The following is a 13,431-nucleotide window of genomic DNA, read 5'->3' as shown; positions in this document are numbered from 1 at the left end:
CAGTTTGAGGAAAATTACATTTGATGCAGCAAAAGCTCAACCAAATATTGCTCAAAGTGAATGTACGTAACATAGAATACCTATCTGCGCGTGCGTACAATGACAGTAACTTTTTGTATATGTTGGCGTTCCGTAGATGGGCGTTTCTTGTAGGTTTCTAGCGCTTTGGCGGGTACTGTAAACAAAAAAAAACAAAAAAAAGTTGAACATGGAAGAAACTGGTGAAACAACTCAGGAGGAAATTCGTCACAAAGGTGATAAAAGTTCAGGAGATAATGTGGAGGATCCGTCTAGTAATGCAACAGGAGATGTTTCGTCTCCGTCGTCGGGTCATGGAAATGATTCTCGCCGGTCAGACGGAGCCGAGCCCCGGAGGAACAGGCTATTGCTGTTCAACAAAGTAATGGAGAAGAGCCTACAGAAGTTTATATCCGATGCAAGGTAAGTAGTTCGTGAATGATACATTTGGCTATATATTACGTTGAGATGAACAATGTTGCACCCTTGGGATACTAGACAGCTAAATCTGTCTGAACCTGTCGTCAGTTTTCACAGATTTGCCCACACGTTCCATCCGTTCTACCAGAAGAACCCACAGGTGACAGAGAACATCCACAAGCAGTTCATAGAAGACCTACAGAGGACTATACAGGTTGGTCACCATCCCTTAAGTACACTTCATATGAGGGAATGTTAGAATTTTGACTGTGTGTGTGTGGCACTTATACAGGATGACATCAATAAACTGATCGAAGAGGGGGAGCTACAGTGCAAACTGGATGAGCTGAACAAACTGGAAGAATCTGCTAAGGACAGCCAAGACCCTGCATGGTTAGTCACTGTCACCATCAAAGAGGATGTTGGTCTCTTTGTTTGTGTCTGTATGCTGCTGTGCCTAGTGTCTTCCTCCATCTTGGATTGTCCTGTATGCCATTACATCCATTTATGTGTGTTCATCTTGTAAGATCTGACCTTAGATGAGTGTCCAGGGCCACTTATGTTCACCCTACTCCTCTTCATGTCCCCCAGGCGTCCCAGTGGAGTGCCTGAGCAGGACCTGTGTAGTTTTGTGACACCATACTACCTGAAGCAGGAGGCTTACCTGCGGAGGGAGCTGAAAAAGATTCTGCAGGAGAATGCTGTGCTGGCTCAGAGGGTGCAGGCAGGCAGGGAGGGCATCACTCAGACCGAACAGCGCATTGCAACAGCTGTGGACGAGTGGAAGGTGAGCAAGATGGAGAATCACTGCATTGGGGGGCACAGAGCTGCACAAGTCCTCTAACCTGTATATGGAATGAGTCAGTGTCAGTTTTGGCTTTGGTTTAGCAATATTATGTTTTCATTGTTTCTTTTTCTTCCTGCATCTCTAGGCACCTGCACAGACAGCTTTTGCCGAGTTCCAAGCGCTCTCTTCCTTCCTCTGCCCTCCTGCGACCTTTGATGTTTAACCCTGAGTAATGACCTGTTCTAAAGCAGAATGGATTTGACCAATTTGAATCATAACTCTAACCCTGACATCTGTAAACTGCATTTTTGTAAGGAGTATACCAGTTATTTTATTCCAATGTCTGCCTTGCGCTTTTTGTTATTAAATAAACTCAAAATACAAAAACGCAACACAAACGCATTGCTTTCATTTAGTAGCTACAGTACATAATTCAAATATACAAGATTAACTTTTGAAACGAACACTTTCATATCGGGACCATTGTCAATACAATTTAACCGGCAAATATATTGCTGGTATTACGGTACTACGCCGACTATGCCACAAAGAAGTCGAGACAAGTTGTTGTCAGACAATCGTGGCTCAATGTGTACAAAACTAAAAGTATAGGGGAGGAAATCGATGTCTTTAAAAATATATCTATATTAGATACTCGCAATAGACATGACGGAAATGTTTTCAAATCTGTATGGGCAAAATGAAGCTCAGGGACCACCCGGATCATCGTCTTTGGGATTCGGACCGGGAAAACCAACACCGCCTCTGCCGCCAAATCAAGTCACAATAGCGGCTCAGATGCCACCTCAGCACGGGGATGAGGGGCCTGCTCTACGGAAGCCGGGAGCAATGAACGAACCTTTTTATTTACTGCGAGAGCTACCAGGTAAAGTTAACATTTCAGTGTAGGCAGTACGTAATATGTTTATTCATACTTGAGTGGAATATTATTATTTGCTATCTCGTGTTATTTTCTAATATTAACTAACATGTGTGGTAATTGGTTACTAGTCCATTCAATAGAATAATGACCTGTAAAGGGGGGCCGGCTGTAAACAGTTTACTCCGTTGGGTTCTCTTGAGCAGGGTTTCCCATTCTCGGTCCTGGGTCTCCCCTTGGGTGCACGTTTTGGTTTTTGCCTTAGCACTACATAGCTGATTCAAATAACAAACTCATCATCAAACTTTGATTCTTTGAATCAGCTGTGTAGTGCTCAGGCAAAAACCAAAACGTGCACCCAAGGGGTGACCCAGGACCGAGTTTGGGGAAACCCTGCTCTAGAGCAAGCTGGTTACTGACTAGTTAGCCCAGTGGGTAGTATATTAATTGATGGTGCATTCTGTAGGCCTAGCCCAAGTGTGTGCCGTGGTCAGTATGGAATTTAAATCTAATTTCTCTAGCAGATAGTGTTATCTTTGCTTTATCAATTTTTAGGTACACTTCCTAGTTTCTACATTAGCCATAAGTTACTCACTCTGGACCGTTGAATGGGACATTGACGTCTGTATGGATCTTGTTACTGTATTGACAGTGTCTTATCCTTTGTGTTTGCCCCACAGTGGGCAATGAGCTGACGGGCAACACCAACCTAATCACCCATTACAACCTGGAACACGCCTACAACAAGTTCTGTGGCAAGAAGGTTAAGGAGAAGCTCAGCAACTTCCTGCCAGAGTTACCAGGTGAACTACACACACAGCACAGTTGCGCTGTTTACTTTGTGTGTTTTTGTCTGTGCATGTCAGTGATTTTCTGTGGACCCATCACACTGAGTATTCCCATACCTCACACACTTGCCTCTTCTCCATCTCTCCTCTATGTAATCAGTGTCTCCGTTTTCACTTCTCTTCTGTGCAGCAGGTAGCCTAGTGGTTAGAGCATTGGGCCAGTAACTGAAAGGTCACTGGTTCAAATACCTGAGGAGACATGGTTTTTAATGTGCCCTTGAAGAAGTCACTTAATCCTAATTTGCTCAAGGGACGCCGTACTACTACAGCTGACTCCCATTTCACTGCACCTATCCAGTCTGTGAAAATATAACTTAGTTTTTTTCTCTAGGTATGATAGACTGTCCTGGCACCCAGGATGGCAGTTCATTGCGCTCTCTGATAGAGAAGCCTCCAGTGTGTGGCAACTCCTTCAGCCCTCTGACCGGAGCCAGCCTCACCGGCTTCAGACTACACACCGGACCTGTAAACACACACACAAGCATGCACATGCGCACACACACACACGGAGAGTAACTGATTACAGGTAATCTGATTACAGGTAATCTGTTACTTTACCTGACTATTTAAAAAAAATATATATATATATATATATATTATTATTATTATTATTATTATAGATATATATTATTATTATTATAGATACTTCTTGGACTACTTTTAAATTCAGAAAGAATGTTTGCAAAAAAATAAATTCACACCTTCCTGTTTTCTCAGAGATATTCAATTCAACATTGAAAAAAGACACAGGTTTAAGTTTGTTCCACCTGAGTCTGGCCACAAGTCAGATACCACAATGGTGAAATGCGTTTGATGGATCCTTTTTGTTTTCTTCTAATACTTCTTAATTTAAGGGGAAAGTAATCCAAAAGTAACTTACAATAATCTGATTACGTTATTGAGTTTAGGTAATTGAACAGTTCCATTACTGATTACAAATGTGTGCATTTAACTGGAATGGATTATGTTTAGAAAGTAACCTACCCAACACAGCTCACACATTCTAGGGAACTTTATTAATCAACATTTGGCTGTACAATTTCTGTACTGCTAACGAAGATGTGAAGATGGTATAAACTCTGTGTTTGTGTTCCAGCTACCAGAGCAGTACAGACTGATGCACATACAGCCCCCAAAGAAGAAGAGCAAAAACAAGCACAAACACCACCGACCACAAGATCCCATACCACAAGGTCACACACACACACACACACACACACACACACACACACACACACACACACACCATCCCACATCCTTTGAAACCCTTCCTTGTGTTTTTACAGAAACCCCGTCAGACTCTGACCCCAAGAAGAAGAAGAAAAAGAGGGATGACGACCCCGATCGCAAGAAGAAAAAGAAGGACAAGAAAAAGAAGAAGGTAAGACTTACTGTCCTGACCCACTATCCACCTCTTTCACTGACATTTGGATGTAGGAGGCATAGGGGTTAGGAGGGAGGGGATTGATTTAGAGCTGGAGCCAATGGCTATGGGTTGGGACTTTTTCTATAGTGTTTGTGCCTCTTCTTGCAGAACCGCCACAGTCCGGACCACCCTGGCTTGGCTGGCTCTCAGCCCAACAGCAACAGCCTCCGATAGACCAGACAGACACGGTGTGTGTGTGAGGAGCAGCGTGTGAGTGTGTTTGAAGAGAATCAGGAACTTTTTGTGAGAATGTATGCAGATACGAGAGATTATGCATTTGTGAGAGAGGGATACGCAAATGTCTGTTTGTACAGTATGTGAGTTTGTGAGAAAGTGTGTGGGTGGCAGAATGGATGTGAGCATGGTAGAGTAATGTTGTTACAGTATGACAGACAGAAGGTCACTGATGTTCTGACTGAGTACAGTGCCTTCGGAAAAGTATTCAAACCCCTTGACCTTTTCCACATTTTGTTACGTTAGTCTTATTCTAAAAGTGATTCAATTGTTTTTTTCCCTCATCAATCTACACAGAATACCCCATAATGACAAAGCAAAAACAGGTTTTTAGACATTTTTGATAATTTACAGTACCAGTCAAAAGTTTGGACTAGAGGTCGACCGATTATGATTTTTCAACGCTGATACCGATTTATTGGAGGACCAAAAAAAACCTATAGCGATTAATCGGCCAGTTTTTAAATTTGTATTTATTTATTTGTAATAATGACAATTACAACAATACTGAATGAACACTTATTTTAACTTAATATAGTACATCAATAAAATCAATTTAGCCTCAAATAATATTTAGCCTCTATACTATTTGTATTTCATATACCTTTGACTATTGGATGTTCTTATAGTCACTTTAGTATTGCCAGTGTAACAGTATAGCTTCCGTCCCTCTCCTCGCTCCTACCTGGGCTTGAACCAGGAACACATTGACAACAGCCACCCTCAAAGCAGCGTTACCCATGCAGAGCAAGGGGAACAACTACTCCAAGTCTCAGAGCGAGTGATGTTTGAAACGCTATTAGCGCGCACCCTGCTAACTAGCTAGCCATTTCACATCGGTTACACCAGCCTAATCTCGGGAGTTGACTGGCTTGAAGTCATAAACAGCGCAATGCTTGGAGCATTGCAAAGAGCTGCTGGCAAAACGCATGAAATTGCTGTTTGAATGAATGCTTACGAGCCTGCTGGTGCCTACCATCGCTCAGTCAGACTGCTCTATCAAATCATAGACTTAATTATAACCTAATAACACACAGAAATACGAGCCTTAGGTCATTAATATGGTCGAATCCAAAAACTATCATCTCAAACAAAATGTTTATTCTTTCAGTGAAATACGGAACCGTTCCGTATTTTATCTAACGGGTGGCATCCATCAGTCTAAGTATTCCTGTTACATTGCACAACCTTCAATGTTATGTCATAATTACGTAAAATTCTGGCAAATTAGGCGGCCCAAACTGTTGCATATACACCGACTCTGCGTGTAATGAACGCAAGAGAAGTGACACAATTTCGCCTGCTAACCTGGATTTCTTTTAACAAAATATGCAGGTTTAAAAATATATACTTCTGTGTATTGATTTTTAGAAAGGCATTGATGTTTATGGTTAGGTACAGTCGTGCAACGATTGTGCTTTTTTCGCAAATGCGCTTTTGTTAAATCATCCCACGTTTGGCGAAGTTGGCTGTCTTTGTTAGGAAGAAATAGTCTTCACACAGTTCGCAACGAGCCAGGCGGCCCAAACTGCTGCATATACCCTGACTCTGTTGCAAGAGAAGTGACGAAGAAATTCACGTTTTCAGGCAATATTCACTAAATATGCAGGTTTAAAAATATATACTTGTGTATTGATTTTAAGAAAGGCATTTATGTTTATGGTTAGGTAAACGTTGGAGCAAGACTGTCCTTTTTTTCATGAATGTGCACCGCATCGATTATATGCAACACAGGACACGCTAGATAAACTAGTAATATCATCAACCATGTGTAGTTAACTAGTGATAATGATTGATTGATTTTTATAAGATGAGTTTAATGCTAGCTAGCAACTTACCTTGGCTTCTTACTGCATTCGCGTAACAGGCGAGGCAGGTGGTTAGAGCGTTGGACTAGTTAACCGTAAGATTGCAAGATTGAATCCTCGAGCTGACAAGGTAAAAAACAGTCGTTCTGCCCCTGAACTTGGCAGTTAACCCACCGTTCCTAGGCCGTCATTGAAAATAAAAATGTGTTATTAACCGACTTGTCTAGTTAAATAAAGGTGTAAAAAAATATATATATATTTATCCGCCAAATCGGTGTACAAAAATACAGATTTCCAATTGTTATGAAAACTTGTAATCGGCCATTCCGATTAATCGGTCGACCACTAGTTTGGACACCTACTCATTCAAGAGTTTTTCTTTATTTTTACTGTTTTCTACATTGTAGAATAATGGTGAAGACATCAAAACTATGAAATAACACACATGAATAATGTAGTAACCAAAAAAGTGTTACTACATTTTGTATTTGATCTTTTTCAAAGTAGCCACCCTTTGCCTTGATGACAGCTTTGTACACTCTTGACATTCTCTCAACCAGCTTCACCTGGAATACTTTTCCAACCATCTTGAAGGAGTTAATTTATATGCTGAGCTCTAGTTGGCTGCTTTTCCTTCACTCTGTGGTCCAGCTCATCCCAAACCATCTCAATTGAGTTAATTATGATTGAGTGATTGTTGAGGCCAGGTCAACACTCCATCACTCCTTTTTGGGCAAATAGCCCTTATACAGCCTTATGCAGCCTGTGTTTTGGGTAATTGTCCTGTTGAAAAATAAATGATAGTCCCACAAAGCGTAAACCAGATGGGATGGCGTATCGCTGCAGCATGCTGTGGTAGCCTTGCTGGTTAAGTGTGCCTTGAATTGTAAATATATCACAGACAGTGTCCCCAGAAAAGCACCATCACACCACCTCCTCCATGCTTCATGTGGGAACCACGCATGCAGAGATCATTCGTTCACCTACTGCGTCTCACGAAGACACAGTGGTTAGAACCAAAAATCTCAAATTTACACTCATCAGACTAAAGGACAGATTTTCACAGGTCTAATGTCCATTGTTTGTGTTTCTTGGCCCAAGCAAGTCCCTTTTTATTGGTGTCCTTTTTTAGTATTGGTTTCTTTGCAGCAATTCGACCATAAAGGCCTGATTCACACAGTGTCTGTTACTTGAACTCTTGTTTGGGCTGCAATTTCTGAGACTGGTAACTCTAATGAACTTATCTTCTGCAGCAGAGGTAACTCTTGGTCTTCCATTCCTGTGGCGGTCCTCACGAGAGCCTGTTTCATCATAGCGCTTGATGGTTTTTGAGACTGCGCTTGAAGAAACCTTAGCGGTTTGTGAAATGTTCCAGGTTACACTGACCTTCATGTATTAAAGTAATGATGGACTGTTGTTTTTTCTTTGTTTATTTGAGCTATTCTTGACATAATAGTGCTATTTGGTAAAAGACCAAGTCCATATATTCTGTACTCCACCCCTAACTAGTCACAATACAACTGATTGGCTCAAACGAAGGAAAAAAAATCCACAAAATAACTTTGAACAAGGCACACCTGTTAATTGAAATGCATTCCAGGTGACTACCTCATGAAGCTGGTTGAAAGAACGCCAAAAGTGGACAAAGCGGTCATCAAGGCAAAGGGTAGCTACTTTGAAGAATCTCAAATATAAAATACATTTTGATTTGTTTAACACTTTTTTTGGTTACTACATGATTCCATGTGTTATTTCATAGTTTTGATGCCTTAACTATTATTCTACAATGTAAAAAAAATAAAGAAAACCCTTGAATGAGTAGCTGTGTCCAAACTTTTGACTTGTACTGGCTGTCTCCAGTTAACCTGGTCGTGCTGTTGCTCCAGTTAAAATTATTCTGCCAGCGGCAGAATCCTGACATGTTCACCGGACGTGCTACCTTGTTCCGGACCTGTTCTTTTCGACTCTACCGCACCTGCTTTCTCGACCTCTGAATGCTCGGCTATGAAAAGCCAACTGACATTTACTCGTGAGGTACTGACCTGTTGCACCTTCTGCAACCATTGTGATTATTATTTGTCCCTAATGGTCATCTATGAACGTTTGTTCTTCAAGATGTTCAGTCTCGCCTCAAATGGACTCCACCCGGCCACCTCTTAGAGCCTGGTTCCTCTCTAGGTTTCTTCCTAGGTTCCTGCCTTTCTAGGGAGTTTTTCCTAGCCACTGTAATTCTACATCTGCATTGCTTGCTGTTTGGGGGTTTAGGCTGGGTTTCTATATAGCACTTTGTGACATCTGCTGATGTAAAAAGAGCTTTATAAATATATTTGATTACTGTATACAAAATGAACGGGAATATAACATTTACATAAGTATTCAGACAATTTACTCAATACTTTGTTGATGCACCTTTGGCAGCGATTACATCATTGATTCGTCTTGGGTATGACACTACAAGCTTGGCATCCCTGTATTTGGGGAGTATCTCACATTATTCTCTGCAGATCCTCTTAAGCTCTGTCAGGTTGGGTGGGGGGCTTTGCTGCTTGCAATTTTCAGGTCTCTCCAAAGATGGTCGTCCGGGTTCTGGCTGGGCCACTCAGAGATTTGGACCGATGCCACTCCTGCGTTGTCTTGGCTGTGTGCTTAGGATCGTTGTCCTGTTGGAAGGTGAACATTTGCCTCCAGTCTGAGTATCTGAATGATGTGGAGCAGGTTTCTATCAAGGATCTCTCTGTACTTTGCTCCGTTCATCTTTGCCTCGATTCTGAATAGTCTCTTCGTCCCTGCCGCTGAAAAACAACCCCACAGCATGATGCTGCCACCATGCATCACCGTAGAGATGGTGCCAAGTTTCCTCCAGACGTGACACTTGGCATTCAGGCCAAAGAGTTCATTTGTGGTTTCATCAGACCAGAGAATCTTGTTTTTCATGGTCTGAGTCACCTTTAGTTTCCTTTTGACAAACTCCAAGCTGGCTGTCATTGTGCCTTTTACTGAGGAGTGGCTTCCATCTGGTCACTACCATAAAGGCCTGGTTGGTGGAGTGCAGAGGAACTCGAGAGCTGTCAGAGTGACCATCGGGTTCTTGGTCACCTCCCTGACCAAGGCCCTTCTCGCCCAATTGCTCAGTTTGGCTGGGCGGCCAGCTCTAGGTTGTGTTGGTTCCAAACCTCTTCCTTTTATTAAGGATGGAGGGCACTGTGTAGTTGGGGACCTTCTGATTGATGATGCAGACATTTTTTTGGTACCCTTCACCAGATCTATTTTTTACATTTTTTTTATTTTACCTTTATTTAACTAGGCAAGCTAAGAACAATTTCTTATTTTCAATGACGGCCTAGGAACAGTGTGTTAACTGCCTGTTCAGGGGCAGAACGACAGATTTGTACCTTGTCAGCTCGGGGGTTTGAACTTGCAACCTTCCGGTTACTAGTCCAACGCTCTAACCACTAGGCTACCCTGCCGCTCTATGCCTCGACACAATCCTGTCTCGGAGCTCTACTGACAATTCATTAGATCTCATGGCTTGGTTTTTGCTCTGACATGCACTGTCAACTGTGGGACCTTTATATAGACAGGTGTTTTCCTTTCCAAATCATGTCCAATCAATTGAATTTACCACAGGTGGACTCCAGTCAAGTCATTGATCATCCTTGAGCTTTTTCTATGGAAACAGGATGCACCTGAGCTCAATTTCAAGTCTCATAGCATAGGTTCTGAATACTTACTTGCATAAGGTATGTTTTTATTTATTTTAAATACACTTGCAAACATATCTAAAAACCTGTTTTCACGTCATTATGGGGTATTGTGTGTAGATTGCTGAGGATTTTTTATTTGATTTAATCCATTTTAGATTAAGGCTGTAACGCAACTTAATGTGGAAAAACTCAAGGGGTCTGAATACTTTCCGAAGGCACTGTATATGATGAGTGTCCCTTTTTCATTTGTTTGGGATATTCTGACTACAAATTATATTCCAATAAACTTTTATTATTGTCTGTGCTGCGTTGCTCCTCTTTCTGTTGTATGGTCTTCTCCCCTATGCCTGAAAGGTTGTCTTGAGTGACATGCTGATTCAGTCTTGGGCATATGGTCTCTCATCCAGCTAAAGTGTGACTAGCGAAGTCGTGGTCAGGAAAATGCTGCGTCATGTGTTTGCAATCTGAAAACATCAATTCAACAATTTAATTTATATACGAATATTCTGCCAAGTACTCATTTGTTATACTGTCAGGAATATCAACGGGCAAACACAGTCACAGGACAGTTTCCTACATATTTGTTTATTTATTTGATGAGACTTAGTCCCCAGATGAGAGAAGGCAGAAAGAAATTGCATATCACTTCTGACACAACAAAGCTATAGAAAGAGCGTGATGGGGAGGGGATACAATACATTTCATCGTTATGATATATATCACCTACATGCCCCTGAGGAAAAGTACTGTACACTTAAAAAATTTTTTAAACATGGCGTTGCAGCCCATAGAAGTAGAAAGCCTCACACATTCTTTTTCTATGTTGTAGCCACCCTCGACATGGCGTTGGTTTCCCAGGTGAAGTTTGGTACAGTCTGTCGCTGTGGTTTTACATTCAATTCTATGGCAGGTACAAAAACAACATTTCCATCCTCCCTTTGTCACTCTATGGTAATGATTGACATTAACAGATGCATAATACAAAAGCCTCAAGACTATTTATATTGAGAACTTGTCTTTCTACATTAGACAGTGTTGTTACACATTTCTATGTGGAGCATTACACCATTACACATTTGCATGAGAAAAAAAACCCTTCGCTCTACTTACATGGAGTGTACGAAACATTAGGAACACCTTCCTTAGAACGAGATGCACGGCCCCCTTTTGCCCTCCGAACAGGCTCAATTCGCAAGCATTCCACAAGGATAATGGCCCGTTGTTGACTTCAATGCTTCCCACAATTGTATCAAGTTGGTTGGATGTCCTTTGGGTGGTGGACCATTCTTGATTCACACGGGAAACTGTTGAGCGTGAAACCCTGCCGGGTTGCACTTCTTGACACAAACCAGTGAGCCTGGCACCTATTACCATACCACGTTCAAAGGCACTTAAATATCTTTGCTTGCGCATTCACAATCTTTGTCTCAAGGCACAAATACTTATTTTACTTCTTTTACTTCTCCCCTTCATCTACACTGACTGAAGTGGATTTAACAGGTGACATAGCTTTCACCTGGACAAGGTCATGGAAAGTGTTCTTAATGTTTTGTACACTCTACACTAACCGGGTAGAGAACACAGAAAGCATACATAATCAGAATAGCAGTTATAATCATGGCATTACAATGAAAACATTGGGTAATAATAACAATCCCCTTTTTAACATGTCTGCATATAAAAGGTACAAACAGACAGTAAATACATATTGTTTTACACACAAGTTAATTCCTGGTCACAAAGCTGTAAAAGTATTTGACACATTACCATTGCATCTGTCTACTTTTCAAAATCAGTCTCAGCTTTGGGTGTCAAGTGTCACACTGTTTTCATGTTTAAAAACAAAATCTTGAAATGCGAGTACAGTGGAGAATGACCAATTTGACTCCACTTCCTCAATTTTTAAACAATCTAGGCATAGGATCTACGTTGTCTTTTGTCTGTATATGTTTATATTGTTTGAAAAATAAAACTATCATACCAAAAATAAAACATCTACATATTACATGGCTAATGAGTGATAATGACCAATGAAAAGACAAATCTACACACACGGTACACTCTCACACAGGCACACAAATGGGTCTTGGGTTGTAGAGAGACGGTTAGGGAATAGAAGAGGTAGTTAAGTTAGTGTCTCTACAGTCAGTCTGTCTGTGAAAGAGAGTGAGCGCAAGAGCCAGCACATGTGTGTGTCTGTATGCATGTTAGTTTATGCGATAAGAAAAATATGACTGCAATACAAAAAGCAATGGCATAATATTTGGTATAACAAACTGTAGCATTCTTCCTGACTAGGTGTCTGATTTCACCCAAGCCTCGTAGTACAACCTTAACTATGCTATTCACATTTTCTTACATGTCATTTTGATACATCCTTCGTCTGTGACACTCAGCATATTTGATTAACCGAAACAGAAACACTATCGTTGTTTTGTTTCAGTAGAAGCTGCACAATTCATATCTGAATATCATTCTTTGGTGTCGTGTGTTCATTGTCAACATGGATTGAGAAATATTAAAGGAGTAACATGTCCCTGAAGGGTCCTTCAAGTACCATAGAAGTCTTGGACTAGCCACACAGCAAATAAATCAACAACAAAACAATTCTGATAAGTTATCAAGACATTCCAATTCAAGCAACTCCATTGACTAGTATTTGACTTCAAGTCCTGACATGTTAGTGGATCATGGTTGGAAGTTCTATGGTTTAGGGCTCTATTCAATCTGCATCGCTGAAGCGCTAGAAAAGTCATGGTCATTTCCGATTGAGCCGACATACGCAGCGTTTACCGTGAATGCAGTCTCCGCCAACGTGGGAACATTGCCTTTAAATTTCATTTGGGCTTAAGCGTTGAACTTCCACGATACAGATTGAATAAAGCCATGAGGCAACAAAAACAGCAATAATGCTAACAATGCAAAAAAATAACATTTACTTGACGATATTGTGGTTAGTGATTGGGTGGATAATATGAACATTGATACAAATAATCCTACAGTTCCCAAAATTCTTAGCATTGCTCCAGAACCACTTCCTCCGCTTACTGGATGCTGTGACCATTGCTATGGTGTTTGAGGCCATTGATCTCTGAGTGGTTGAGAGCCTCTCTCTCCTGGCCAGTGGCATTCTTGTCCTGAGCCTCCTTCTCCTGGATCAGGTGTCTGCAATGGTAGAAAAGGTATCCAGGCAACAAGAAGCCAGCCAATGAGAAGAGGATCATGCCCAGGTTGATCTGATAAAGGGACAGAGATATGGGAAGTTAGACAAGTGAGGGGTTACAAAGTCTTGTACAGTATGGGTAA

General features: G+C 41.3%; 3 protein-coding genes across 7 annotated transcripts in view; 2 read left to right on the top strand and 1 right to left on the bottom strand.

Annotated features, from left to right (window-relative positions):
* Positions 1-104: 104 nt before the first annotated feature.
* Positions 105-1,623, top strand: si:dkey-6i22.5 (polyamine-modulated factor 1). Its single transcript, XM_035765077.2, has 5 exons — positions 105-441; positions 547-652; positions 731-831; positions 1,030-1,225; positions 1,371-1,623. The coding sequence occupies exons 1-5, from the start codon at positions 209-211 to the stop codon at positions 1,446-1,448; spliced, it is 714 nt and encodes a 237-aa protein (XP_035620970.1). The 5' UTR covers positions 105-208; the 3' UTR covers positions 1,449-1,623.
* A 132-nt stretch (positions 1,624-1,755) lies between these two features.
* On the top strand, positions 1,756-10,425 carry med19a (mediator complex subunit 19a). Of its 3 annotated transcripts, none has more exons than XM_052510189.1 (7): positions 1,756-2,111; positions 2,786-2,908; positions 3,285-3,418; positions 4,050-4,146; positions 4,240-4,334; positions 4,488-4,567; positions 7,678-10,425. In XM_052510189.1, the coding sequence occupies exons 1-6, from the start codon at positions 1,892-1,894 to the stop codon at positions 4,551-4,553; spliced, it is 735 nt and encodes a 244-aa protein (XP_052366149.1). In that variant the 5' UTR covers positions 1,756-1,891; the 3' UTR covers positions 4,554-4,567; positions 7,678-10,425. The 3 variants fall into 3 exon arrangements, with proteins under 3 accessions (XP_052366149.1, XP_052366138.1, XP_035620959.1); XM_052510178.1 differs by having other exon boundaries at positions 7,675-10,425; XM_035765066.2 differs by having other exon boundaries at positions 4,488-10,425.
* A 265-nt stretch (positions 10,426-10,690) lies between these two features.
* The window catches only part of slc43a1a (solute carrier family 43 member 1a), a 31,475-nt gene continuing 28,734 nt past the window's right edge, over positions 10,691-13,431 (bottom strand). For all 3 annotated transcript variants that reach the window (XM_052510167.1, XM_035765053.2, XM_035765047.2), the window contains exon 15: positions 10,691-13,361. In XM_052510167.1, the coding sequence (XP_052366127.1) occupies positions 13,170-13,361 (192 nt within the window). In that variant the 3' untranslated portion in view covers positions 10,691-13,169. The remainder of the gene's footprint in view (positions 13,362-13,431) is intronic.

Source organism: Oncorhynchus keta, chromosome 4 (genome assembly GCF_023373465.1).
Source record: "Oncorhynchus keta strain PuntledgeMale-10-30-2019 chromosome 4, Oket_V2, whole genome shotgun sequence".
Taxonomy (NCBI): domain Eukaryota; kingdom Metazoa; phylum Chordata; class Actinopteri; order Salmoniformes; family Salmonidae; genus Oncorhynchus; species Oncorhynchus keta.
This window is presented reverse-complemented; position numbering and strand designations above follow the sequence as displayed.

Excerpts from the sequence above, each read along its gene's own strand:
- si:dkey-6i22.5 (XM_035765077.2), top strand. The coding sequence starts at position 209 with ATGGAAGAAACTGGTGAAACAACTCAGGAGGAAATTCGTCACAAAGGT. Across the intron at positions 442-546 it reads AAGTTTATATCCGATGCAAG|TTTTCACAGATTTGCCCACA; the intron begins GTAAGTAGTTCG and ends ACCTGTCGTCAG. Across the intron at positions 832-1,029 it reads GACAGCCAAGACCCTGCATG|GCGTCCCAGTGGAGTGCCTG; the intron begins GTTAGTCACTGT and ends CATGTCCCCCAG.
- med19a (XM_052510189.1), top strand. The coding sequence starts at position 1,892 with ATGACGGAAATGTTTTCAAATCTGTATGGGCAAAATGAAGCTCAGGGA. Across the intron at positions 3,419-4,049 it reads TCAGACTACACACCGGACCT|CTACCAGAGCAGTACAGACT; the intron begins GTAAACACACAC and ends TTTGTGTTCCAG. Across the intron at positions 4,147-4,239 it reads ACAAGATCCCATACCACAAG|AAACCCCGTCAGACTCTGAC; the intron begins GTCACACACACA and ends GTGTTTTTACAG.